Raw genomic sequence first — 23,903 nt, forward strand, 5'->3', positions numbered from 1 at the left:
CTTCCTCACTGCGGGACTTCTCAGAGCCTTTAAAATGATAATTACACACCAGACTGTGCTCCCCTCAGTCTAGGCACCCTTTACAGCTGGGAAGAGAGGCGATTACTGGACTGTGAGCTGAGTGGTGCCCAGAGTGGCACATGACATTGCCAGCAGTTTTTTACTGTCCCCGTGGCATCTTCAGTTATCACCTCTGGGAGGTGGTGTCCTCCCTCTGCTGAGAGGTGGAATGACCCAGCTTCGTGTGTGAGTCTGAGGTCAGTGTGTGAGCTCCCAGCCACTCCTGAGAAGGGGTCTGGTGAGATTTATCTGCTTGTAAATTCTTGTGCAAGCTGCTTTTGGGATTTTTCTCCTCAGTAGGCTGAGTCTAGAGCAGGGGTGGGGATCGCCTGGCCCGCGGGCCATATTTGGTCTGGCCCTGCCAAGGCAACCGCAGGCAGGACTTGAAATTTGGTAAATCTAGGCGCTTTTTTTCATTTTCTTTTTTAAAAAAAATGTGTCTTTATTGATTTCAGAGAGAGGAAGGGAGAGAGAGAGAGAGAAAAACATCAGTGATGAGAGAGTCATTGATCGGCTGCCTCCTGCACGCCCCCACGGGGGATCGAGCCCGCAACCCGGGCATGTGCCCCGACCCGGCGTCGAACCTTGATGTTCTGGATCCCAGGCTGATGCTCAACCATTGAGCCACGCTGGCCTCGCTAGGAGCTTTTTTTCATAGCTAATTTTAAGTTGATAATTTGTATGGCCCGCAAATGATATAAATACCCAAATGGCCCCTGGGAGAGAAAAGGTTCCCCACCCCGGGTCTAGAGTCTGTAGGGTGACGTGTGGCACTGAGAGGTGACGGAGGAAAGCCCGGCTTAGGGCGGGTGGGGCTGGGCCTCCTCCCGCCTGTCCCGCGGCCCCACCCGCAGCCCACCTCCCTGGGCGATGGAGGCGGGAGGCCCGGGCCCTGCTCCTTTGTGCTCTGAGGCGTAGGAAACGTCGGAAACTCGGCACTGCAGTTTCTTTTTATCTTTCGCAACTGATTTCTTCTTTCCTGCTCCACCCCCCGAACTGGACCCTGGCTGCTTCCTGCTCGCCTGCTTCCCTGACCTTTGCAATGTGGTCCCTGCTCTGGAAACCGGCCGGGCCTCGGGGTTAATTGCCGCCTTCCTAGAGGGCCGTGTGCCCGCGTGAGTGTGTGTGAGGATTAGAGAGACTGGCCGGGGGCTGGGGGGCAGCAGGAGTGGGGTGACTGAGGCGGGAGCGAGGGGACGAGCTCTGAGCTGCGTCGGGAGCTGGGCTGCTGAGGGGCCTGGGCGGGTGCGTGGACGGAGGCGAGCAGGGGTAGGAGGCTGGGGGTGGGAGGAGGCACCGGGACCCCCGCAGGCAGGTAGGAGGCAAGTGTGGGGAGCAGGGCGCCCACCCTGTGCGGGGCTGGGGCTGGGAAGTTGGGTAGAGAGGTGGCGGCCTTTGCCCTGCAGCCCTGACGAATGGCCCCAGCTCACTGTTAGTCCAGGTTGAGAGTAGAACTTCCAGGGCTCCAGGAGGTTCCTCCAGCTGTTTCCAAGCTTCCCCCGCCCGCCCTGCCCAGGAGGTGCCCGTCTAGTTGAGTGGGCCCTGAGCTCCCCACCCTGCGGTTGTAAGAAAAGCTCTTTACGGCCGAGCTGCCTTGGGTAGGCAGAGGCAGGCTGTCCTTGGCCCGGCCGTCCTCTGTGCCCACCTTGGCTCCATCTGCCTGATCGGAAGCAGAGTATGCTGTGCGTTCATTATTTTTACAGTGTCAGCAGCTCACAGTCTGAGGGGTGAATCATTGTCGTGATGGCCCCTGGAATTGGGGGCGGCAGGGGGGCCTCTCCCAGAAGCCCCTAGGCAGCCAGGCCCTGCTCTGCATGGGGCCCTGTGGGTGGCATCGCCATCGGCGCCCTGAGGTGGCCGGCTGTGGGCCCTGCCCGGGGAGGGTACAGATACCGCATTCACAGGGAGGTGGGGTGAGCTGGGCAGGCTTGGGGAGGCCCCGGGCTTTCACCTGGACCAGACGTCGTGACGCGGAGGATTTGTGGAGGTGGGAAGGGCTAAGAGCGTCGAGGCAGAGAGGTTGGGGTCTGCTGGAGCCTTGGTGGGATCCATGGAGGGGGACTGGGGGAAGAATTTGGGGTGTCCTCTGGCTCAGTGGGTGCTGAGGTGCATGGCTGGACGGGGGCGTCGTCGGGGGGCTATGACTGCTCAGCCAAGGTGGGGCGGGGAGTGGAGTCTTCTGGGCGTTTGGAGATGTTTGGAGGGTCCCGGGCTGGCTCCGCCTCTCAGGCCTGCAGGTTCGAGGCTGCTGAGCTTCCCGTGAGAGGCTGGACATCGGCGCGCTTAGGGAAACCTCGGGTTTTATTGTCGTAAACGTCAGGTCTCCTGTAGAACATGTGGGCAGCTGTGGAGCCGTGTCAGCGGGTAGAGCCCGTCCGAGTTGGGCAAAAGCCTGAGACGAACGTGGACTTCTGTCGCTGAGGCTGGGGTCGTCCTGGTCGCAGGAGGGCTCACGTGTGAGCCGGGCGCCGGGGAACGCGGGTGGGAGCCCGGGCCTCGGCACTGCCCCCCTGCGGGCGAGCGTGGGCCTCAGTCTTTCCACCCTCATTGCGGAGGGTCGGCGAGGCTGGGGTGCGACTGTCCGAGGCGGGTGGGGAGAAACCTCCAGCCACTTGGTCCCTGAGCTGTGTTCCCCGCAGTCAGGGGCGTGGTTCTCACGTTGCACTTGGAGGGGAGGGACTGGCCCTCTCTGCGAGCCGGGGCCGCTTCTCACGCACCTGTGGGACCGCACAGATGTCTCCGTGTCCCCACTGTGTAGCGGGCCAGCGCTTTTCACGCATTTCCTCTTAGAGGGGAAATGACTTCCCTGCCGGGGCCGGGGGCAGGGGGGGGCTTCCACGTCGCCTTAAGCATCGCCCCCACCCCGGCCCAAGTGTCTTGTGAGGTTTCTTATTTTATCATAAAATTCATGGGGATTTTCCAGTCTCCTTGGTAGTCACGCTAGTTTTTCAAAAATGATGGTTTGAACTTCAAGTACCTAAGTTGTGTTCGTGGATGGGAAGACAATGTCACAGAGATGTCACTTTCCCCAATCTCTGTAATTCCATGCGATTCCCAACAGTGCCCCTCCCCCCCAGTACAGAAATGTTGGTGCCTGGCGTTCAAGGAAGTGGGGTGGCGAGGGGGTGCCATGTAGAGGCGCCAGTGGTGATATGGCCTGGGGTGTCCGTGTCCGAGAAGTAAGGTGGGGTGGGGTGAGAGGCGGCAGAGGTGGGCGTTGTTTATATTGAGCGAAAGCAAACGTGCAGACAGCCACGGAAGCCAGGTGTCTGCTTTGGAGAAGGTGCCGACAGGCATAGGAAGGGGGAAGGTTAGAAGGCACCCGGGACCTGTCAGCCTACAGCCGCAAGGACTGCCACGAATGCGTGGGTTTCACCACACGGAACTAGGTGTAGCCGTAGTTACAGGCGTGTGCGGATAAAAGTGCGTGTATTTACACTGTCGATTCTCGGTACTTGTGGCATTTGTGTTCCGTGAGGTTACTGCAAACACTGAGTTCGCGGACACTGACCCTGCGCTCCCCGGGGAAGCTCAGGTGAGGTTCCTGCGAGCCTCTGGCCACAGCGGTTTCGCCCGCCGGTCAGTACACAGCCTTGTTACGTGCGTTTCTGTCTGAAGACACCTTACTTAACACATGGCGTTGGTTCATGACCACCGAACCCCCGGCCGGCAGCTCTGTCACTTGGGCCTGAGCCCACTGCAGTTCTCATTCTTTCCAGCAGCTTATAATATTCCATAATATTACTACACCCTGTTTATTTATTTATATTATTTTGAATTATGTTTAATTACACATAACATAAAGTTGGCCATTGTAACCAAGTGTCCAGGAGTGTTAGGTACATTCACAGGTTGGGCAGCTGTGACCTCCACCTGGCTCCACCAGAATTTAATCAATAATTAAAGCCACTTTCACTCAATAAAGCAACATTGTATCTGTCCCCTGCCCCCCAGCTAAGCTGTGACATTGTTGCCTTTTTTTACATTGTAAAAATGTTAAATAAAGTACCATAAAAATTGCAACAGAGAATTTGTAGAAGTTGGGAAGCTGGTTATAAAATGTGGGTGTAGCGGGCCCGGGACAGCCTGAAGGAGTGATCAGGAGGGACCGGCTTGGCGGGCATTGGGCGGGTTACACAGCCTCGTGCTTGGGCCCGTGGCGTTGGCGCAGGGCTGGACAGGTGGGCAGGAGAACAGCAGAGGGGAGGCGGGAGTGGGCCCGGGCAGAGGTGGCAAGAAGGAACTCCTGCCCTTGGTCATGGGGGTGCAGATGGTGGGCAGGGTGGGTAGCGGGAATAACCAGTTTGAGAAAGTCAAGCTAGAAGGCCCTCGGAGCTGTTAGGCATCAGGGAGGTTGTTTATAAGCCGTTGTGAGTGGAATTAATTAACTGGAGTGCGTAGATGCATCTTGGTGTCAGGCCAGGGCATGCTCAGCATTTGCTAAATCTTGTTCATCTTTCAAGGCTCCAGTCTCCCCTCCTCCAGGAAGCCTGCCAGGGCCACCCATAACCAGCTCTTCCTCCTCCCAGAAGCCTGCCAGGTCCATCTGACAGCACATTCTCCCCCCAGGCTCCCAGCACCGCCTGTCCATGCCACTCATCTTCCTTTTTTTTTTTTTTAAATATATCTTTATTGATGTCAGAGAGAGAGAGGGAGAGAGAGAGATAGAAACGTCAATGATGAGAGAGTCATTGATCGGCTGCCTCCTGCACACCCCCGACTGGGGATCGAGCCCACAACCCGGGCACATGCCCCGACCAGGAATCCAACCGTGATCTCCTGGATCCTAGGTCGATGCTCAACCGCTGAGCCACGCCGGCCGGGCTGCCTTTTCTTTTCGCTTAGGTGGTTAACTGCCCGTGTGTGTGTGTGTGCGGTGCGTGCCCTGGCCAGCTAAACTGTAGGTCCTGGAACGTGGCCCCGCGCCGTCTTCCATTCCTTGGCCTTCCCCGTAGGGCTGGCGCGGGACGCAGGACCGTCCCTGACTGGTGAACCCGTAGTTTGCGTCCGGGCCTGGCCTGCTCCAGTGAGCAATGTAACGCTTGGTGAATATCAATAAGGCCTGTGCTTACAGTGTGGCTGATTTTGGTGCAGTAGCCAGGGATTGGATTACCTTGCGTTGGGCTGTGTTTAGTGTAACCATGTGAACAGTGTAAAATACAGGCTACGGGGATGGAGGCCCAGACATCTGTTATGAATTCTATATATAAAAGCTGGATATGCTTACATGGATTAAAATGGGATTGTTGGCACCGGGACTCGCTTTCAGACTCCTGACTCTCCTGGGGTGGGGGCCGTCAGTGAGTCACGGGCCCTGGTACCTGAGGCCGAGGGGGGACTGTGGCCTTTTCTCTGATGCTGACTGGGACGCCAGACCCACCCTAGATCGGCTCCCGCCCTAGAAGCGCTGTAACCTGATGGGGCCTTTGCATGCAGGCTCGAGGTCTCCGGTGTGGACGTGCAGTAATTACCTCGCTTTCGCAGACGGGACGTCGAGGCCTGAGAGGCCCAGGCCTGAGCCGGCCCTGTGCTGAGCCAGCACCCTGAGCTGGCCCCAGGGCTCACACTCGGGGGGCTGGCTGGCGCTGTTTGCCCTCGTGATATATCGCCGGGGAAAAAATATGTGTACAGATAACTTCATCGCAACATAAATGGAATCTGGGGTTCAGACATTAAAAATATATTTACCCAGAGACTCAACAAGGTCGTCTTCCCCTTGGCCGGTCTCCTTCTCAGGTCTGTCCCCACCTGGCGCTTTCTCTTAACCGCAGTTCCAGTGCCATCAGGGTGAGAGCCACGTCCAGTGTGTGTGTGTTTTGACTTAACATTTTCTGATGTTTCTGCCATCATTTTCTTACTTAACGGACACAACTTTCCACTAAGCACCGTCTGGTTACCCTGAGACTGGGGATGTTTTGCTTGTGTCTTTTCTTATTACAAATAAGGCTGCAGCAGATACTGTGACCGGGACCTTTTCCTTCTTGGGTGTTCAAGTCCCGCGACGCTGGTCCCCAGGGGGAGGGTTCGGATGTTTTTATGGTCCTTGGTACCAGTTGCCACGGTGGTTTCAGAAAGGGTTGTCCAGCATCTGGTGACCCCTGGAGTGCAGTGGTGGCCACTGTCCCCTCCTCTTCTTTCTCCCCTGGCATTGTTTCTTCCCAAAGTCCAGGCCACCTGTCCAGAGATCGTCCCTTGGCGGAGTCACCTTGGGCAGGTCAAGGCACCTTTCTTTGTTTTTGTTTGTTTCAATCCGCACCCAAAGATACGTGCTTTAAAAAATTGATTTGAGAGCGAGAGGGAGAGAGAGAAACACCGATGTGAGAGCGACAGGTCAGTCGGTTGCCCCCCATACGTGCCCTGACCAGGGATCGAACCCTCAACCTTTGGGTTTACCGGACGTCGCTCCAACCAGCTGGGCCACCTGGCCAGGGCAAAGCACCTTTCCAGGAGCCACAGCCTCTTTACCTGGGGCGCCTGGGACATTCACACCGGCTGCTGCTTCCACCCGGGACGCCTCCCTCCGGCCTCCCTCGCTCCCTCAGGCCTGCCCCTTTGTCACTTTCTCAGCGAGACCACCACGACCGTCTCATGGGACCGGCACTCCCAAACCCTTAGCCCCGCTCTGTTTTTCCAAACCGCAGTGTGTGTTGCCAGGTACCAGATCACCCGATCTACTACAGTTACTGCTTGCCTGTCTCCCCCACTGGATAGCAGGACACCAGGCTGGGTCGTTGGCCCGGCGCGTGTGCCCGGATGGCGTCTGCGTGCTACGTGACACTCTGCCGCCGCCCTCCTGGTCTCGGCCGGCCTCCCCCCCCCCCCCCGGGCCCGTTCCCCCCCACGTTGCCCTGGCATCCCTCTGTCCATCCGTCCTGCCCCTAGCCTTCCAGCCTTCCTCCACCTGTGGGAGGGGCGGACCCGTCTCCCGGATGAGCTGGGGCACCCAGGCCCCTCGCTGGCATGGGGCCATGTTAGCCGGGGTGGCCCAGGCCCTGAGGAGGGGACGGGAGGGAAGGTGCAGCGGGTGCCAGCTGGGGAAGGCAGGCAGCCACCCACGCAGAGGCCCCCCTCGCTGTGAGCGCCCCACGTGACGGGAGAGGGAAGGGGGTGCCCTCTGACAGCTTAGGAAGTGAGTCTCTAACTGTCTTCGCGGCAGGAACGGCTCCTCCTGGGAAGAGCCCCCTGCCAAGGCCCGTGCCCGCCCTGGCCACCGCCCCTCCCCACGCCTCGGTTTGGGAAAGCACAGAACATGGAAAACCACCCCCATCCGCGGCCTTTGAAGGGTGCACCTGAACTGCCCAGAGTGCAAACATGGGGAAATGTGGTCTTTCCAGTTCGGGGAGAAAGAACAGAGGCGGCGAGATTCTGGTGTGCCTGGGGCCGCCTCCCAGAGCTTCCTGCCACCCCTCCCCGCCTGTCCCCTCTGGGACCCTGCCCTGGGAGAGCCAGAGTGTTTACTGGCTCTCTGGCCGGTGCTGGGGCTGGCGACTCGCCCCCCTGGGGCACTGCCCCCCACTTCCCTCCCCGGGGGCCATGGATCCACCTGCTGCTGCTCACACCTGGGTTACCTGTGGCATCCCGAGCCTGCTCCCTCCTGAGACCAGAGATGCTGACTTAGGGTGGAAGGAAGAGTCGACGTCCCTCTTCCTGCTTTAACGAGGGGTTCTTGGGCCGGAGCTGGGTCACCCTGGTGGGGGGATGCCAGGGGGCCTGTGACAGCACCATGCAAGCGCCCTGAGTGTGCCCGTTCTGGGGGAGGATCGGCGTCTCGGAGGGCTTTGGGGCGTTGGGACTCCAGAACGTGAAGAACCTCCGCGTGGGTTTAGGCTCAGCATCCCGGGCATGTCCTGTCATCCTGGCATGAGCCAGGACCTTGCTGCAGGGCACCGGGGGAGCCCAGGCCCGCACAGCTCCCGGCGGGATGGGATCACTGGTCACCCCTGGTCCAGTCCCGAGCACAGCATGGCGATGATTAATGGGAAGGAGCTCTGGGAGTGCCAGGTCACCCGGGGTGTGCTGTGCGGTCCCTCCGGACCCCACGCACAACCCTCTTCCCTGGGAGGGTCCCCCCCGCCTGTGGTCTTATTGATCTTCCCATAGATAGTTCCGGATCCTCCAAAAGCATCTGGCCCCCGGATGCTACCTGACTACTGGCCAGGCCTCCAGTGGTGGGCATCACGGTTTCTCCATGTCCTGGAGCCTCTGGTGGGGTGTGGACAACCCTCCCCTTTCCTTCCCACCTCTCACAGGGAGAGGTAACTCACTGTCCGGAAGCTGGGGTGCTGCAGGCGGGGCGGGTGAAACGCAGACGCCTCGCGTTTATAGAGCAGCTGCTACGTGCCTCTGGTGGGGGGGGTGTTCTTAGACGGGCAAGTGGGCTCCCCTGGAATGCAGGGCCCGCTGGGACCCTCGGCACATTGGGGGAAGTTTTTGTGAGCAGCTGGAAACACAGCGGAAGTTTCGTTTTTAATTCTTAAAACCTTTTTACTGACGTACGAACACGCAGAAAGTGATTCATTTTCACGCACTGAGTGCACCTGTGCCGCAGAGGCCTTCGGTGCCTGAGCTTCGCCGCGCGGGCTCCTCTCAAAGCCCGTCTTCCCCTTCTGTAAAGTGGGCGTATGTCACCCACAGCCCGAGAGGTCGTGGGACCAGGTGGGGTCACTGTGTGTCAGCTGCAGAGCCGTCGCCTGTGGCAGCGAGTGTCCTGTTACCTGTTTGTGCCTGCCTGGGCGGGAGGGGCGAGATTTGAGGACAGAAGTTCTTTGGTGGCCATCGTCCCCTGTGGGAGGCCAGGATGTCCACCTGAGGTGCAGTCGTAACATCCCATTGTGCGATTTTTACCATGTCCCTTCCTGCCACAAAGAATGGCAGAGCCCACATGGTGACAGGGATGGTGACAGTGGGAGGGGCAGAGCCCCACAGAGGGGCCTGCCCTTGAGTCCTACGGGGGGGGGGGGCCGGGATTCGAGCCTGACCTTGCTCTGAATGGCACTGGGCGCTGTGGGAGGGGTTTGAGTTGAGGGTGGCGGCAGCCAGAGTGGGGAACTGAGGCCACAGCCCCGGGAAAGGGGCTGGGTGGGGCAGTGGTGCAGGACGTGTAAGGGAATCCTGAGGCTCTGCCCACCCTGCGCCCCCGGCCCCCTCCCCCCAGCATCGGGCTGACGAAGGCTGTGTGACTTGTGTGAGCCCCCGAAGGCCCGTGTGGCCCGGCCGTGGCACCTGCTGGGAGGCGGGGGGCGTGGCAGGAAGCCGGCGCCTGGGCCTGGGAGGCGATTTCAGCAGCAGCAACGCTGTGCCGCAGAGAAAGGGACCCTGAGGGGCGAGGCGTGGGCTTGTCCGGGCGCCTTCCTGGCAGCGCCTCAGGGAGTGGCGGGAGGGAGCGGAGGGCCTTGGGCATGGCCGGGCGGGTGCCGGCGTGGTCCAGGCCACAGCCCCTGTCCCCGGCTGTGCGCCCCTGGCTCGGCCAGTGGTCCTCACTGGTCACTTCTGTTGCCACAGCCTCGCCGCTCCTGCTGTTTGCCAACCGCCGGGATGTGCGGCTGGTGGACGCCGGGGGAGTCAAGCTGGAGTCCACCGCCGTGGTCAGTGGCCTGGAGGACGCGGCCGCGGTGGATTTTCAGTTCTCCAAGGGGACTGTGTACTGGACGGACGTGAGCGAAGAGGCCATCAAACAGACCTACCTGAACCAGACGGGGCCCGCCGTGCAGCACGTGGTCATCTCCGGCCTCGTGTCGCCCGACGGCCTGGCCTGCGACTGGGTCGGCAAGAAGCTGTACTGGACGGACTCGGAGACCAACCGCATCGAGGTGGCCAACCTCAACGGCACGTCCCGCAAGGTCCTCTTCTGGCAGGACCTTGACCAGCCTCGGGCCATCGCCTTGGACCCCGCGCACGGGTAAACCTCGCCGCCTCCCCCGTGGTGGGCTTGGGGTGGGGTGGGGTGGGGGCGTGGTTTCCCTCTTGAATTTACTTGAGCCCAGGTGGCTTTTTCATAGAAAACCTGGCAGTCTTAGAAATGAGTTCACCTTTCAGAATTTGTTATTGAGAATAGAGTCACTCCCCATTGTGGCCCAGAGTCATGTGCGTTTTTATTTTTTTGTTAATTCTCATGTGAGGATATTTTTGCCATTGATTTTTTTTTTTTTTTTTTAGAGAGAGTAGAAGGGGGGAGGAGAGGAAGAGACAGAGAGAGAGAGAAAAACGTCAATGTCAGAGAGACACAGTGACTTTTTGCCTCCCGCGTGAGCCCTGACGAGGGCCGGGCTCAAACCTGCAACCCAGGTATGGGCCTTGATGGGGAATCGAACCCGAGACCCTTCGCTGTGCAGGCTGGCGCCCTAACCACTGACCCACACCCAGGTGTCTTTTCTAAACTTACCGCGCCCGAGGCAGCTGACGCGCGGGGCCGTGGATCGGAATCGTTAGCCGCATCTGACGTGTGTGCAGTGGCCGCCCAGGAGGCGGACGCGCCAAAGGGGGAATTTTTACCTTCCGCCCCCTTCATAACCACCCTGACTGAAAACAGGTGGGAAAGGTGAAGCTCCACGCCTGCAAGTAGAACTTGCCGGGGGATCTTTCTCTGGTCTGTCCCAGAAGCCCTCTGCTCCCCTCTGCGTCGCTCTGGCTCACGGGCCCGTGCGGCCCAGGGCCTGGCCTCGAGCTCCAGGCGGGGCTGGCGAAGGCGGGAAGGACAGGAACACAGGCAGAGTTAGAGGCCGGCTCCGTCCAGACTTCCCTGAGGGGAAGCTGTTCGCTCAGCCATGTGTCCCCCCTCCTGCAGCCGGGGAATATTGCGCTCTTACCTGGGCTGCACCAGGCCAGGTGACCACCCCCTGGCGGCCACTGAGCAGTGGTCGTGTTTGTCCAGTTCCCCGCTGGTTCAGTCCTCAGAGGCGACTCTCGTCTCAAACAGCAGCACAGCAGCTTTTTAGGGGGGGCCTTAGGCCCTGTGGAAACACTGTGTTAGTTGATTTAATGTCACTCCCCTCGGAGAAGTACCAGCCTGGGCCTTTGCAGATGAAGACAGCGAGGGAGGCCTGTCTGTGGGACATCCCTGAGTTGTCTCAGTTAGAAAACCCCAGAGACGGGATTTGAATCTGGCCCTGTCTTGACCGGGAACTCGTGCTTGTGACTGTTTGCGCTGCCTGCAGGCCAGGCTGGGGGAGCCGGAGGCCCATGGGAGTGGGGGGGGGTTTGGAAACTTGGGGAACAGGTCAGGTGAGGGGCCCTGTGTGGCCCAGTGAGCCTCCTCACATCTGTGTGTTGACTTAGCAAGTGTACTGGGCTGGCTTCTGCTGTCCTGGGGGAGCTGGCTGGTTTGTGTGCAAACTGTGTGTGTGTGTGTGTGTGTCGCTGAGGTCAGGCCAGATAACCTGGGGTCCCCACCACCAGAGGAGCACCCCAGCCTTAGTGTCCTAGACTGGGGTCCATCCCGGGCAGTGACTTCCCTGTAGGCCCCGCTTCCCTTTCCGAACAGCTGAGCCGCCCGGGGGCCAGGCTGACCTCGGAGTGGTGTCTGCTGCCTGGTGAATGGTTCCCTCTCAGACCTCTCACACCAGCGTGATTCCAAGACTCCTGGAGTCACCGACCACCTTCCAGGAGGTGGTGGCTGGCATGGCCACGGACCCCAGAAGTGAGATTGGTACAGTTTCAAGGAGGCAGAGTGGGCCCTGGGGAGGACCCTGTGGCCCTGAGTCCCCAAGTCCCAGGGGCCAGGAGGCTGGCAGCCCGGTGCCGGGGGAGGCCCGGCTGGTGCCAGCCCATGAGGGGCTGCAGTGGCTCCTGGGTCTCAAGTTGGAGCTGGGCTGAAACCCAACCCCCTCTTTAGAATGCAGAGCGGCCGTTCCCTGAAATAACACAACCACAACCACAGGCTGCGCACAGCCCAGGCCCACTGCCTGCCTTCGGAAGTGGATTTTCCTCCTCGGAATCTGGCCGGGCTGCGGCCGGGCCGAGCCTGCAGAGCACGTCCCCGCCGGCGGCCCTCACCCCGCGGCTCGCAGCTTCCCCATTTAAGGAAACCGCGGCCTGTTACGAAACTCGGGAAGGAATGTGAATTATGCTCCTCGCGGAGGTCCCGGGCCCTCACATTTTCTGGCCTGTCCCGCTGGCCACGGGAGCATCTGGGGAGGCCGTGAGGGGGTCGCTCTGAGATTTATTCTCCCGATACCTTCCCTGGGGTGGGGGGAGGTTGGCAAGGGGGTGGATGGTGGGGGGTGACAGGGGCGGTTCCCTTCCCGGCTGTGGGGGGAGAGAGCGACCCCTGCGCCAGGCCGTCGGGAGCCTCTGCCGAGCTGGCCGACAGCACCTGCAAGCCTGGGGCTGCCAGGAAAAGTGCACCCACACCCAGGCTGCTGGCAGGGGCCTGAGTCATATGACGGCCCCGACCTGGCCTTCACCAGAGAACCACCCTGCGCTCCCTGAGCTGCCGCTGGCCCGTGACCCGGGGCAGGCCCCTGGCAGAGCCTCAGTTTTCTCATCTGAAGATGGGCATAGAATTCCCGCTTCCCTGGGTCAGTCGGGTTCTCACTAGATGCAGAGCGAGGGAGGCTTTTTGGAGAGGTGTTCTCTCCTGTCTCTCCCCACTGAGGCTGGGAGCTCGGTGACAACAGCTGGATGCAGTTGGAGGAGGAGGGTACATTTTGTAGAAAGCCCCTGCTCATTTGCAAGCTCATCACAGGAAGGTGGTGATGGCAGCAGCTCAGAAGTGACACCCCTCGGGAAGCCTGCGTGACCCCACGGGAGGGGGTGGCCCTGGGGTACCTGCAGCTCCTGTGGCCACAGAGCTCCTGTCGGGGGCAGGTGGCAGCTCTGGGTGACCATTTTCCCTCTCCTGCTGGACAGAGACCCCCAAAGGGCCAGGCCAGGCTTGTTCCCCCACATCTCTGATGACCAGGCTGGTCCCTGGTGGGTGGCAGCTCAGGGCCTGCTGAAACGGGATGAGGTTTGACCTCTGAAGAAATGGAGGCCCAGGGCGATGGGACGGGCTCGGAATAGAGGGAAGCAGCTTGGAGAGAAGGGAGCCCGTGGGCCACGGAGCTAGGACGCCGCAGAGTGACGCTGTTCAGATTGGCTTCTTTCACTTAATGTACTTTTTTTAAAAAATATACATTCCTATTGATTTCAGAGAGAGGAGAGGGAGAGAGAGACAGAAACATCAATGATGAGAGTCATTGATCAAGCCCACAACCCAGGCATGTGCCCTGACCGGGAATCGAACCCTGATCGCCTGGATCCTAGGTTGACGCTTAACCGCTGAGCCACGCCCGGCCGGGCTTACTTAATGTACTTTTAAGGTTCTTTCATGGTTTTTCATTTTAGTGCTAAATTGCATTCCATCCCACATGTCTTTAATTGTCTTTAAGAAGTTCATTTACAGCATTTTCGTAGTTGCAAAAAATCAGATACAATTCAGACGCCAACATGGAGTTACTTAAATAATTTACGCTACTAATCACCATTGAAAGAACAAGAGAGTGATTTCTATAAGTAAAAAGACAGAGCACCTAGAATATATTGCTAACTGAGAACAATTGGAAACGGTGTATTTTGATAACCCAACTTTGTTAAAAATTAGTATGTTGCTAACTGCTTAGAAAACCAATCAGAAGTAATAACACCCCAGGCCCTAAACATTGATTATCTCTGATGTGTGAGACGTTAGGGCAAGTTCACTGTCTCTGTTTCCTGTTTGCATTCCTGGAGACAGAAAACAAAAACAAAAAGCAGATGTGTTAACTAACTCTCCCCTGTCCCCTCATCAGGTACATGTACTGGACAGACTGGGGTGAGACACCCCGAATCGAGCGGGCGGGGATGGATGGCAGCACCCGGAAAGTCATTGTGGACTCGGACATCTACTGGCCCAACGGGCTGACCATCGACCTGGAGGAGCAGAAGCTGTACTGGGCGGACGCCAAGCTCAGCTTCATCCACCGTGCCAACCTGGACGGCTCGTTCCGGTAAGTGGCTCCCCAATTGTGGGCCCTCACCTTCCCCACTGCACCCCAGCTGCTGCCAGGGCCTCAGCCGTGCAAGCTGGGTGTTGGCAGGTGTCCTTAACTCAGGCCCATAGTCTTGCATCTCAATCCTGGGGGCCTGAAGAATTCAGAACTCTTAGAACTGTAATAGAACACACACACCTCCTTTAACATCACACCCTGAGCAGGGTCTCACTCCGTTGCTGTGCTGGCTGGGCTCCTGGCCCAGGCAGGGAGTGTGGGTGCCAGTGCCAAGGGCTGGGATGACACAGCATGGGGGGCACTCAGTGGCTTGGTGTCTGCAGACACAGGCAGATACCAACTCAGACAGACTTGAGGACGTTGGCAGTTTTGTCAGGTTTTATCCGGCCTTATGTATTGGTTATCTATTGCTGTGTAACAAAATACCCCAAAAGTTGGTGGTGTAAAACAGCAGTTTTGGGGGGGTCAGAAATTTGGAGTGGCTTAGCTGGGTGATTCTGGCTCAGGGTGTGTCCTGAGGTTACAGTCAGGCTCCTGCTGGGGCTGTGGTCATCTGAAGGTTTGACTGACGCTGGAGTATCTGCTTCCAAGATCACTGTCATGGCTGTTGGCAGGAGGCCTCAGTTCCTCCTGGACTGCTCCTTACAGCTGAGCCATGCACCTAGGGCTGGATCAGAGCATTCTGTCACAGTCCCTGTGAGTGGACATTGGCCTGGGGCCTGGTTTGAGATTTAGAAAGTGTGGCAGCCTGGGACTGTGGTCCTTGGGGAGCTGAGTGGTCCTGGCAGTTATGAAGGGTAGATTAGAGGCTGGAAAGGCTGAAGATGGGGGTGCCTTGGTTGAGGGACTGTGACAAGGGAGAGTGAGGGTGATGGTGGCATTTAAAACATACTAATGGTGGTGATAGTGTTAGTGGTGGTGACTGTGATAATGTCAATAGTGGCGGTCATGTTGGCAGTGACGGTGGTGGTGGTGTTGTTGCTGCTGATGGTGGTGATGGAGATGCTGGTCGTGGTGGTGATGGAGGTGGTGGTGGAGATGGAGATGCTAGTGGTGATGGTTGAGGTGGTGGTGGAGATGGTGGTGGTGGTGGTGATGTTGGAGATGGAGATGGTGGTGATGGAGATGGTGGTGGTGGTGGTGATGTTGGAGATGGAGATGGTGGTGATGGAGATGGTGGTGGTGGAGATGATGGTGATGATGGAGGTGGTGGTGATGGAGATGATGGTCGTGGTGGTGATGGTGGTGATGGAGATGGTGGTGGTGGTGATGGAGATGGTGGTGGTGGTGGTGATGGTGATGATGGTCGTGGTGATGGAGATGGTGGTGGTGGTGGTGATGGTGATGATGGAGGTGGTGGTGGTGCTGGAGATGGTGGTGGTAGCTGACCCTTTTGTAGCACTTGCTATGTGCCAGGACATTTTGTTGGTTCATTTCATTCTCCAGCCTTATGAAGGTTTTCCTGTGGGCTGATGGAAAAGTTTGGGAACTAGATAGAGGTGGTGGTTGCCCAGTGTTGTGAATGTGCTGCACGGCACTGAATTACTCACTTCAAAATGGCTAATTACGTGTTATGGGAATTTCACCTCAATAAATTGTTTAAAACACAATTTATTGAGGTGAAATTCAATAATTTATTGAGGTGAGGCATCAAGAGAACAAAGAGGTTATGTCTGGTCAAATCAACAAAGGGCATGAGCGTGTGGCTTTGGGTGGTCCGCGACACCTTTATTGTTTTCCTTGTCAATCCTCGCTGGAGGATATTTTTTCTACTGATTTTTAGAGAGAGTGGGAGGAAGGGAGCAAGAGAGAGAGAAAAAGAGAGAAACAACTCTGTGAGAGAGACACACTGATTGGTTGCCTCCCGCAGGCGCCCCAACCGGGGCTGGGGATCAAACCTGCAGCCGAGGTTCATGCCCTTGACCGGGAATCGAACCTGCGACCCTTCAGTGTGCCGGGCGACGCTCTAACCACTGAGCACACCAGCCAGGGCCCGTAACCCCTTTTGAACTTACTCTGTCCTTGGTGCTGTACCAGGGGCTGGGGGCATGGTAGTGACCACCCTCCTGCACCCGCAGGCAGAAGGTGGTGGAGGGCAGCCTCACGCACCCCTTTGCCCTGACGCTCTCGGGGGACACCCTGTACTGGACCGACTGGCAGACCCGCTCCATCCACGCCTGTAACAAGAAGACGGGGGAGAAGCGGAAGGAGATCCTCCGAGCCCTCTACTCGCCCATGGACATCCAGGTGTTCAGCCCCGAGCGACAGCCTTACTGTGAGTCGGGCGGGCGGGGGAGAGGGGCCCGTGCTGGGGGGGAGGCTGACCCTCAGGCCGGTGGATGGGGGGGGGGGGTGCTTGCCGGAGCAGAGAGAGGTGCGCCTCCCGGAGTAAGGGGCAGGCCGAGAGTGGCCCGGTTGGGGCTCCTCTGCAAAGCTAGCGTGGGACTGCGTCAGGGGTCCCGGTCATGACCATACGGGCAGGTTCTGAGATCCTGCCAGGGAAGGCTGAGGGCAGCCTTCCTGTAGGAGGCGTCCTTCGTGGGGCCCTGAAGGAGACGAGGGCCTTTCGTTGTAGAAGAATGGGGACCAGGGCCCGGGCCGGAGGATGCCCACACCTGGGCCCTGAGGGATTGGTGAGGCTGACGCCGGGCGTGGCGGGAGTCGGCGGTGAGGCGGGATGGGGTGCCATGGTGATGGCCTGAGGCCACAGGAGGGACCCGCTGGGGCCCCCAGGGCACGAGGAGGTGGAGGACTGGAACGTCTCTCACCCCGCCCTGTTTCCCCAGTCCCCACGCAGTGCGAGGAGGACAATGGTGGCTGCTCCCACCTGTGCCTGCTGTCCCCGAGGGAGCCCTTCTACACGTGCGCCTGCCCCACGGGCGTGCAGCTTCAGGACAACGGCCGGACGTGCAAGGCAGGTGAGACGCAGGCGCTGGCTGGGCCGCCCTGGCAGAGGGGCCTCCGCCCGTCCGTCCCGTCCGTCCCGTCCGTCCCGTGGGGTCTTCCTGCCACAGCAGCCCCGGGGAAATTCTGATGGGGAGCCGGTCCTGATGGGGATTTTCGCTCCGAGTTCAGCAGGTTCCCCCACACACCGTGGTTTTCCTTTGCTTCAGGTCTTTCACCACCTTTTAATTCTTGCCCTTAATTTTCAGGCGCTGGGTGTTTCAAGGGCTCAGACTGTGGTTAATGTTTAATAAAGGGCCCTCCCTTCTCTGGGGTGCCGCCCGAGCCTCGCACCTCAGTGCCGGGCCTCTGGAAGCGGGCGCACACTCGGACCTGCCTCCCCGTTGGGTGTTTTTGTTCTTTCTGATTCTGCTGTTTCCGAGTTGTGCTGCCGGGAGGGGACCTGGCCGCGCTGACTGGGGATGCCGGCCCGACCCTGTGCGGACCGGCTTGTGATGTCTGCTCTGGGGGAGGGAGGGGTGTGGCGCATGCAGGCTTGGGTGCCCTCTCTGCCCACTTGGGGTGTTTGGAGCCAGGCTGCATGTGGACATTTGGGGAAGGACACGACACCCTCCCAGAGGGTGGACTGTGCAGAAGTGCCTGTCGGGCACCTGGCCCCGATGGGGGACTTGGGCAGGCAGCTTTTGTTAAGGGGCCCTGGGAGGATCTCTCATGCATCCGAATTCCAGGAATGGGGTGTAGGCAAACATGGGGTGTGGGTCCTGACAGGATCCCAGACTCATGGCCCAGTGAAGTTGCATAGCTGGAGAAGCCTGGAGTTTTGGAAAGGACCTGCCCAGGCCACTTGGGGTACCAAGTGTCGTTGGTCACCTGGGGGTGGCTGGTGGCTGGGGCCTGGCCATTTGTGCCTCCCCTTCCCTCCCCGGTGAGGTGGGGTCACAGACCACCCTCTGCCCAGGGAAGCTGTGGAGGACCCAGTGTGCTCACAGGAATGTAAAGCTGTGTGTGGGGCGCCCAGCGAGACGAAGGAACATCGCGTATGCAGCCACGTCTGCCATTCATGCTGTGGGCTTCTCATTGCCTCAGGTGGAGGGAGCTGGGGCAGGGTGCTGGAGGCCTGGGTGTGTCTCCCTGCCCGAGGGTCCTCCCGTGCCCTGGGGGAGGGCCGGTTTCTTCTCCATCCGGAGGAGGCGGGGGCTGTGGGCTCACAGGGACTCCTGCCTCCTTTCTGGTTCCTAGTGTTCCAATCATTGGACCTCCGAGCCCTGGCAACTCCCTGCCCGTGGCTGAGCCCTTTGGAGGGCATTGCGTTCTTTCTGCAAATGCTAACTGTGCATCTCCACGTGCAGGCCCAGAGCGGCCTTGGGGAGCCCTCTGCTGCAATGGTGCGGGGGGAGCATGTGCAGGGGACAGAGTAGAGGAGGCCAGCCTCCTGGGAGGGCTTCCTGGAGGAGACGGCATGGGTGGACCTGGTGGATTAGCAGCCAAGCCTGCCCTTCCTGTGGGAAGCTGTGGGGGGTGTGGAAAGGGGGATGCTGATCCATAGCACCCAGCCTCCTCCAGCAGGGACAGCAAGCCAGCAGATTCCCCCAGGTCTCAGCTGCTCAGGGCCACCCCCCCTCCCGCCACAGCTGTGAAGGACACTTACAAATAATCAGTAATGCCAAGTGCGAGGAAGAAACACGTTTTTGTTGTCATTCCAAGGGGCCGGTTGGGTGGGGGTGGGGCCGAGCGGTATCTGCAGAGGCGGCCCCGGGACTTTTTATGCTGAGCCTGCAGATTTGTGCGGTCACTCCAGACGCCCCGTCTATCTCGGGTGTTGTGTCAAAAGGAGGGACAGGCTCCCAGGAGATAAAGTGACGGGAGGGAGTCACTCTTTACATGAGAGTGTGTAAAGGACTGATTAGTTCTGGGGGCTGTTGGGGCCTCCAGAGCCCTGCCCTGCACCCATTTGAGGTTTTGCTCCAGGGCCTCTGGGGTGTGAAGAGGTAAACAGAGTTTTCTGAAAGTTGTCGTTTGAGCTGAGAAAAAACCCAGAGGCTCCTCGGAAGTGGAAATTCGAGGCTGTTCTAAAATGCCTCCCTGTGCCTTAAGCCAGAGGGATACAGCGCACGAGTGAGAAACGGATTCTGTCCTTGAAGGACTGTCCCTTTGGGGGACAGACAGCGAGTCAGAGACGGGACCACGCACGAAGCCTGAAAAGCGCCGAGGGCTTCAGATGTCACAGAGAGCAAGGACCCCGCCCGCACACGGGGCTTCTGACCTGATCTCCCGCCCGCGAGGCAAAGGTTGGATTAAAATCCATCATCCTATCACCTGAGCACCTGCTTGTTTTTCTTGCACGTGGGGCTGTCCAGGTGGCCACTGTCCCCTGGCGTGTGCAGTTCTGTATCCAACAGGACATAAGTTTTATGTAGAATGTGGACTTTTGAGTGCTGACGATGTGCCTGGGTACCGATTGTGGAAATCTGCTGAGATAGTACCTGGTAACACAAAGGCAAACGGAAGAAAACAGAGCGCTGCACCCTGTCGAGTGGCTGCTGATGGCAGAGCCGGAGGGCGGGCTGGGGGCGGCTGTCTCACTGCCCAGCGCCAGTGCAGTGGGGCTGGTCACGGCAGGCCTCTGGGCTGCGGTTTGCCTGCCAGTGAAATGGGTAGAGCAGAGTAACCCCTCCCTCGGCACGACGGGGCAGTCGGATGAGAAGCTGCAGGTTGAGTGCTGTCCACGATGCCTGTGTGGGGCCCACGCAGACCGGGCTTGAGACTCGGGACTCCCTTCGTTGGACTCGGGGTGCATTGTCTCAGGTCCCCAGCCCCTCCTCAGCTGGCCCTGATGAGGGTCCTGAGGGTTGGGACTAGGAAGGAGGTCGCAGCAGGTGGCCCCAGGGCTTGGGGAGACTCGGGGGAGCCCCGTGACTCTTGTCCCGGGGCGGCCAGCACGCAAGGAGCCTCCGGGCCCGGCGGCGATCCCAGCCCCGCCGGCCTCCCGCTCTGCCTCCCCGCCCCCTGCAGCAGCCGCTCGGCTGAGGCGCCCAGCTGGCTTTGGTTTTCCCCATGTTTTTCCAATTATGTGGAATGGGCTAAAAACAGCAGTAGCGGGGCCTTATTTGGGAGTTACCACCACCGTCCAAGGAAGCCTGCTGTTTCCCTTGCTCCAGCCCTCTCAGCGGCCATCTCTTTGTGGTGACGTGCCCATGTTGTTTTGACTTTTGTCCCCATGCATTTCTCATTGCTGGGGGGCTTCTGGGCAGTGTACCCCGCCCTCCGCTCCAGGCCTGAATGACCTGGGCAGGTGGCTCGTGGGCGTGTCCAGGCCCTGTGGCTTCATCGCCGGCCCCGGCTACCCTGGGACGGGTTCCCCATCCCCCACCCAGGCCCGAGCTGTCGGGGCGGGCGGGAGGCTTCGATGTTGTGATTTACGGGGCCGCCTGCCCCACCTCGCCAAGAAGTAGTTTTAACAGATGTTTGCAGGGACAGGAAACAAAAAGACGGCGGGGATGTGGCCGGCTGAGGTGGTGGTGGGGGAACAGAGGCGTCACTGTTGGGCCTGACGGGCAGACTGACAACTGGCTGACGTCTCAGAGCCCCTCACATCCATCCGTCTGTCCAGGCGGATTAGCCGGGGCTCAGGACTGAGGAATAAGGGGCGCATTTGTTCCCAGTCTGGCCGCCTTGTCACTTATCAGGGAAGTAGGTCAAAGGGAAGAGAAAGGAGGCCCTTGTGGCCCGCCGGGGCCGCCGCCGGGCCGTGACTGGCGTTGACTCTGCAAACAGGAGGCAGCTGCTGCTCGCAGCCGTGGGCCGTGAATTTTCAACAGCGAGGAAGTCGGATTGCACAGTCCCAGGAAGCGGTGTGACAAGCCCGGGCGGTGGCTTGCGTGTTGTTGGGAACCGAGGTTTGACTTCCAGGCAGCGAGGGGCACAGACGGAGTGTGCGTTTGAGCCTCCTGACAGTCGTGTAAACCTGCGTGACCTCCGCGCAGCCCGGACGCGGAGCCTTCCCGCCCCCCACCCGCCAGCTCCGCGGGCAGCCACCGTCCTGACTCCCGTCACCCGGGATTAGTTTTGCTTATTCCGGGACGTCATAGAAATGGAGCCACACAGCACGTGCTCGCTGGTGTCTGAGCCTGAAAACCAACTTTTAAGTGAAGTGAAAGAGGAGAGGAGAGCGTGCTGTGTTCTTAGAAAGACAAGACTCATCCCAGGGCCGGGGGATAAGACCCAGCAGCCCCCCCTCCTGGTCCCGCTGGCTCTCTGCGCCCCCCCCCCCCCCAGTGCTGGTCCTGTCCCCCGAGCCCGTCTGGTGTTCCCCTTGCTCTGGCAGCCCCAGGCCAGCTTCAGCCTAGCCCTAGATACCCAGAGCTCAGATGTCCCCCCTCGCTTTGGAGTCCAGTTCTGGGCCCGCAGGGTCCGAGTCCTGGCGGAGCCCCAGGCTGCCCAGGGGACGTCCCCGGCTGCCCAGCCCCGCCAAGGTGCGTTCCCCTTGTGCTCTCTCTGGATTGGGTGACGGCCGCACGTTCCGTGTCTCGGTCCCGCTGACCGTGCCCTTGTGCGTCTGTCCCTCCAATTCCACATGCCCTGGGGTGGTGACCTGAGCCCTGTAGAGCTGGACCGATGCCTTGGCCTGCTGGCTTGTCATCAGAGAGAGACCAGGAGGGTCTTTTCCGCCCTTTACCTCCTGTTCCAATAGAAATGGATTGTTTGCCCCTTCCGACCCACCCACCCTTCGCCTGTGCTGTGCCCGCTGCCCAGAGCGCCCTTTCCCTTGGCTCTGGACCTCCATTTACACCCCCCCCCCCCGCCACCCTGGGAGGGAGGGAGAAAGCAAGGGATTTTGGCTTCTCATGGGACCAACGTCAGGCCCAGGAGAAGTGCTGGGAAAGTTGGTTAACTGCCTCCAAGAGCGTTTGCCGGCAGAGTGGGAATGACTCAGGTGACTTCACCAAGGGAGACCTTTCCTGTCCCCTCCTTGCTCCCCCTTGGGGACGTGATTTGGTGGGAATTGCGGCACCTGAGTCTGGCCTCGGCCCTGCACAGAGTGGCTGTCACCCCATCAGAACGCAGGACCTTCGTGTCTCGTGGACCTGGAAGGGTCAAACACGGTCACTTCCCTGCTGGCTCCTTATAAACTGTGAAGTGCGGTGCACTTGCATTGAGCCACGTGAACCGCCGATGCTCAGCCACCTTCGAGCCTGAGATGCGGCATTTTCATGCGATTCAGCACCTGCCTGGCCACTCCTGGCGGCTGCAGGCTCCCTCCGTGCTCGCCGGGAGGCCTGGGGTGGGCCCTGCGGGTGGACAGCTGCTCGGGCCTCAGGTTTCCAGTGGAGCCAGCGCCCGGCCCGGCCACTTCCTCTGTGCCTTGTGACCCTGCGGTCACTCGGCACGGTTTCCTGGGCCAGGATGCCGGGCTGCGGTTTTAGCTTTTGTCCAACCACTTACCCCAGGGGGCAGTAGAGAAACTCTATCAATTGCTAAAAAACAAAAATAAGCCGGCCGCCTGCCTGCTGTGAAGCTGTTTATGGCCTTAGACTCTGCAGGGTGGACGGGAGCCTGGGCTGGGACCCGGCTTTTTCCACTCGGCTCCAGGCCTGGTAGGTGGCCCAAGTCACCTCTGCCCACTGTGAGGGCAGCTGGAGGGAGTCAGGGCTGAAGGAGACGCTGGAGCTGGGAGCAGGGCTGGTGGGGTGCCCGGGAGGTGGAGAGGCTGTTCCCTGTGTCCGTCCCTAGCGTGAAAAGAACCCAGTAGAAGAAGTTGTGCTGGGCCCAAGGCGGCCCATGCCCTTGGTTCATCGGGGCCCATGGTGATGTCCACTCTGTCTGCTGGGGTGACGGGGGGGGGGGCTGCCTCTTTCGCTGGGCCCATGTGGTCCGTCCATACCCTGGGATGTACTGTTACTTTGCTCATCGCAAAAATTCTGTTTCCCACGCCGGGGTGTGGAGGAGATTAACCGTGAGGACCTTTCAGGCTCCCCCACTCTGGCGACCTGCTAGCAGCCTCTGCTTGGCTGTGGGGGCTTTGGGGGCTTTGGGTTCCCCGCCCATTCCTTCCCCCTCCTGTCGCTCTTCTCTCCCACATGGCTCAGAACCTGGAGGCCACATAAATTGTCCCCGAGGGGCAGTTTAATGGAGGGCTGGCTCATTCATTCCGGGGTCGCCCAGGGAGAAAGCCCTGTCCCGAGAGTCCAGACCTGCCCCCCCCCCCCCCGACCTCCAGATCCTCCAAGGATAAACTCGCGCACCCACCCGTGTTTTAAAGCCTTGGTTTTTTTCTTGTTATAAAGTAACATTTGTTTTCACTATAGAAAGGAAAACATCATAAAAAGTAATGGAGAAAATAAAAACCACCATTATTTTGCCACCTGGAGGTGGCCGCTGTTCGTGTCCCGGCGTGTTTCTCGGTCACCTCTTTTCCGTGCGCGGTCCGGGTCCGGCTCTGCGGGGTTGGGTCACGTTGCGTGCGGGGCGCCGTGCCCCGACCCACTGCGGGGCTGCCCCAGAGCCTGGTGCTGTGCCCGCGCAGTGCCCTCACCCGGCGCCTGCCCGCGCCTCACGCACCGTGTACGGCTTCTAAGCTCTGATTCTGAGAGCGGTTTGAGCTCCACAGGGAAGTCGAGTGGTTGTGTCGGCAGTTTCTCGGCAGCCACCCTCCCTCTTCACAGCCCCCGTCACCAGGATTTACTCTCGAATATTGTCACAGTCACACCTACTTTTCACATGAGGGTTGCACACCTCCTGTGGCCAGAGGGCTTGGGCCCTGCTTGTATGCAGCTCGTTAGTTAAGAATGGTTTTGACATGTTTTACGTGGCTGGAGAAAAAAAAAATCCCCAAGGAGAATGTTTTGTGGCGGGGGAGGGATGGGACTTGGTGTCCAGGGAGGGGGTTCTTTGCACACTTTGGCTTACGCATCATTGCCCATGGTGGCTTCAGCGCTGTGACCAACGCGTGGAGTGGTTGTGACGGGGACAGTCCAG

At 59.4% G+C, this 23,903-nt stretch overlaps 1 protein-coding gene across 1 annotated transcript in view; it reads left to right on the forward strand.

Moving 5' to 3' along the window:
- The window catches only part of LRP5 (LDL receptor related protein 5), a 74,490-nt gene that overhangs the window by 14,705 nt on the left and 35,882 nt on the right, over nt 1–23,903 (forward strand). Inside the window, exons 2-5 of the mRNA XM_081152788.1 lie at nt 9,562–9,958; nt 13,827–14,024; nt 16,103–16,299; nt 16,811–16,942. Of these exons, the coding sequence (XP_081008914.1) occupies nt 9,562–9,958; nt 13,827–14,024; nt 16,103–16,299; nt 16,811–16,942 (924 nt within the window). The remainder of the gene's footprint in view (nt 1–9,561; nt 9,959–13,826; nt 14,025–16,102; nt 16,300–16,810; nt 16,943–23,903) is intronic.

This window comes from Miniopterus schreibersii, assembly GCF_964146895.1.
Source record: "Miniopterus schreibersii genome assembly, chromosome: 12".
Lineage (NCBI taxonomy): Eukaryota > Metazoa > Chordata > Mammalia > Chiroptera > Miniopteridae > Miniopterus > Miniopterus schreibersii.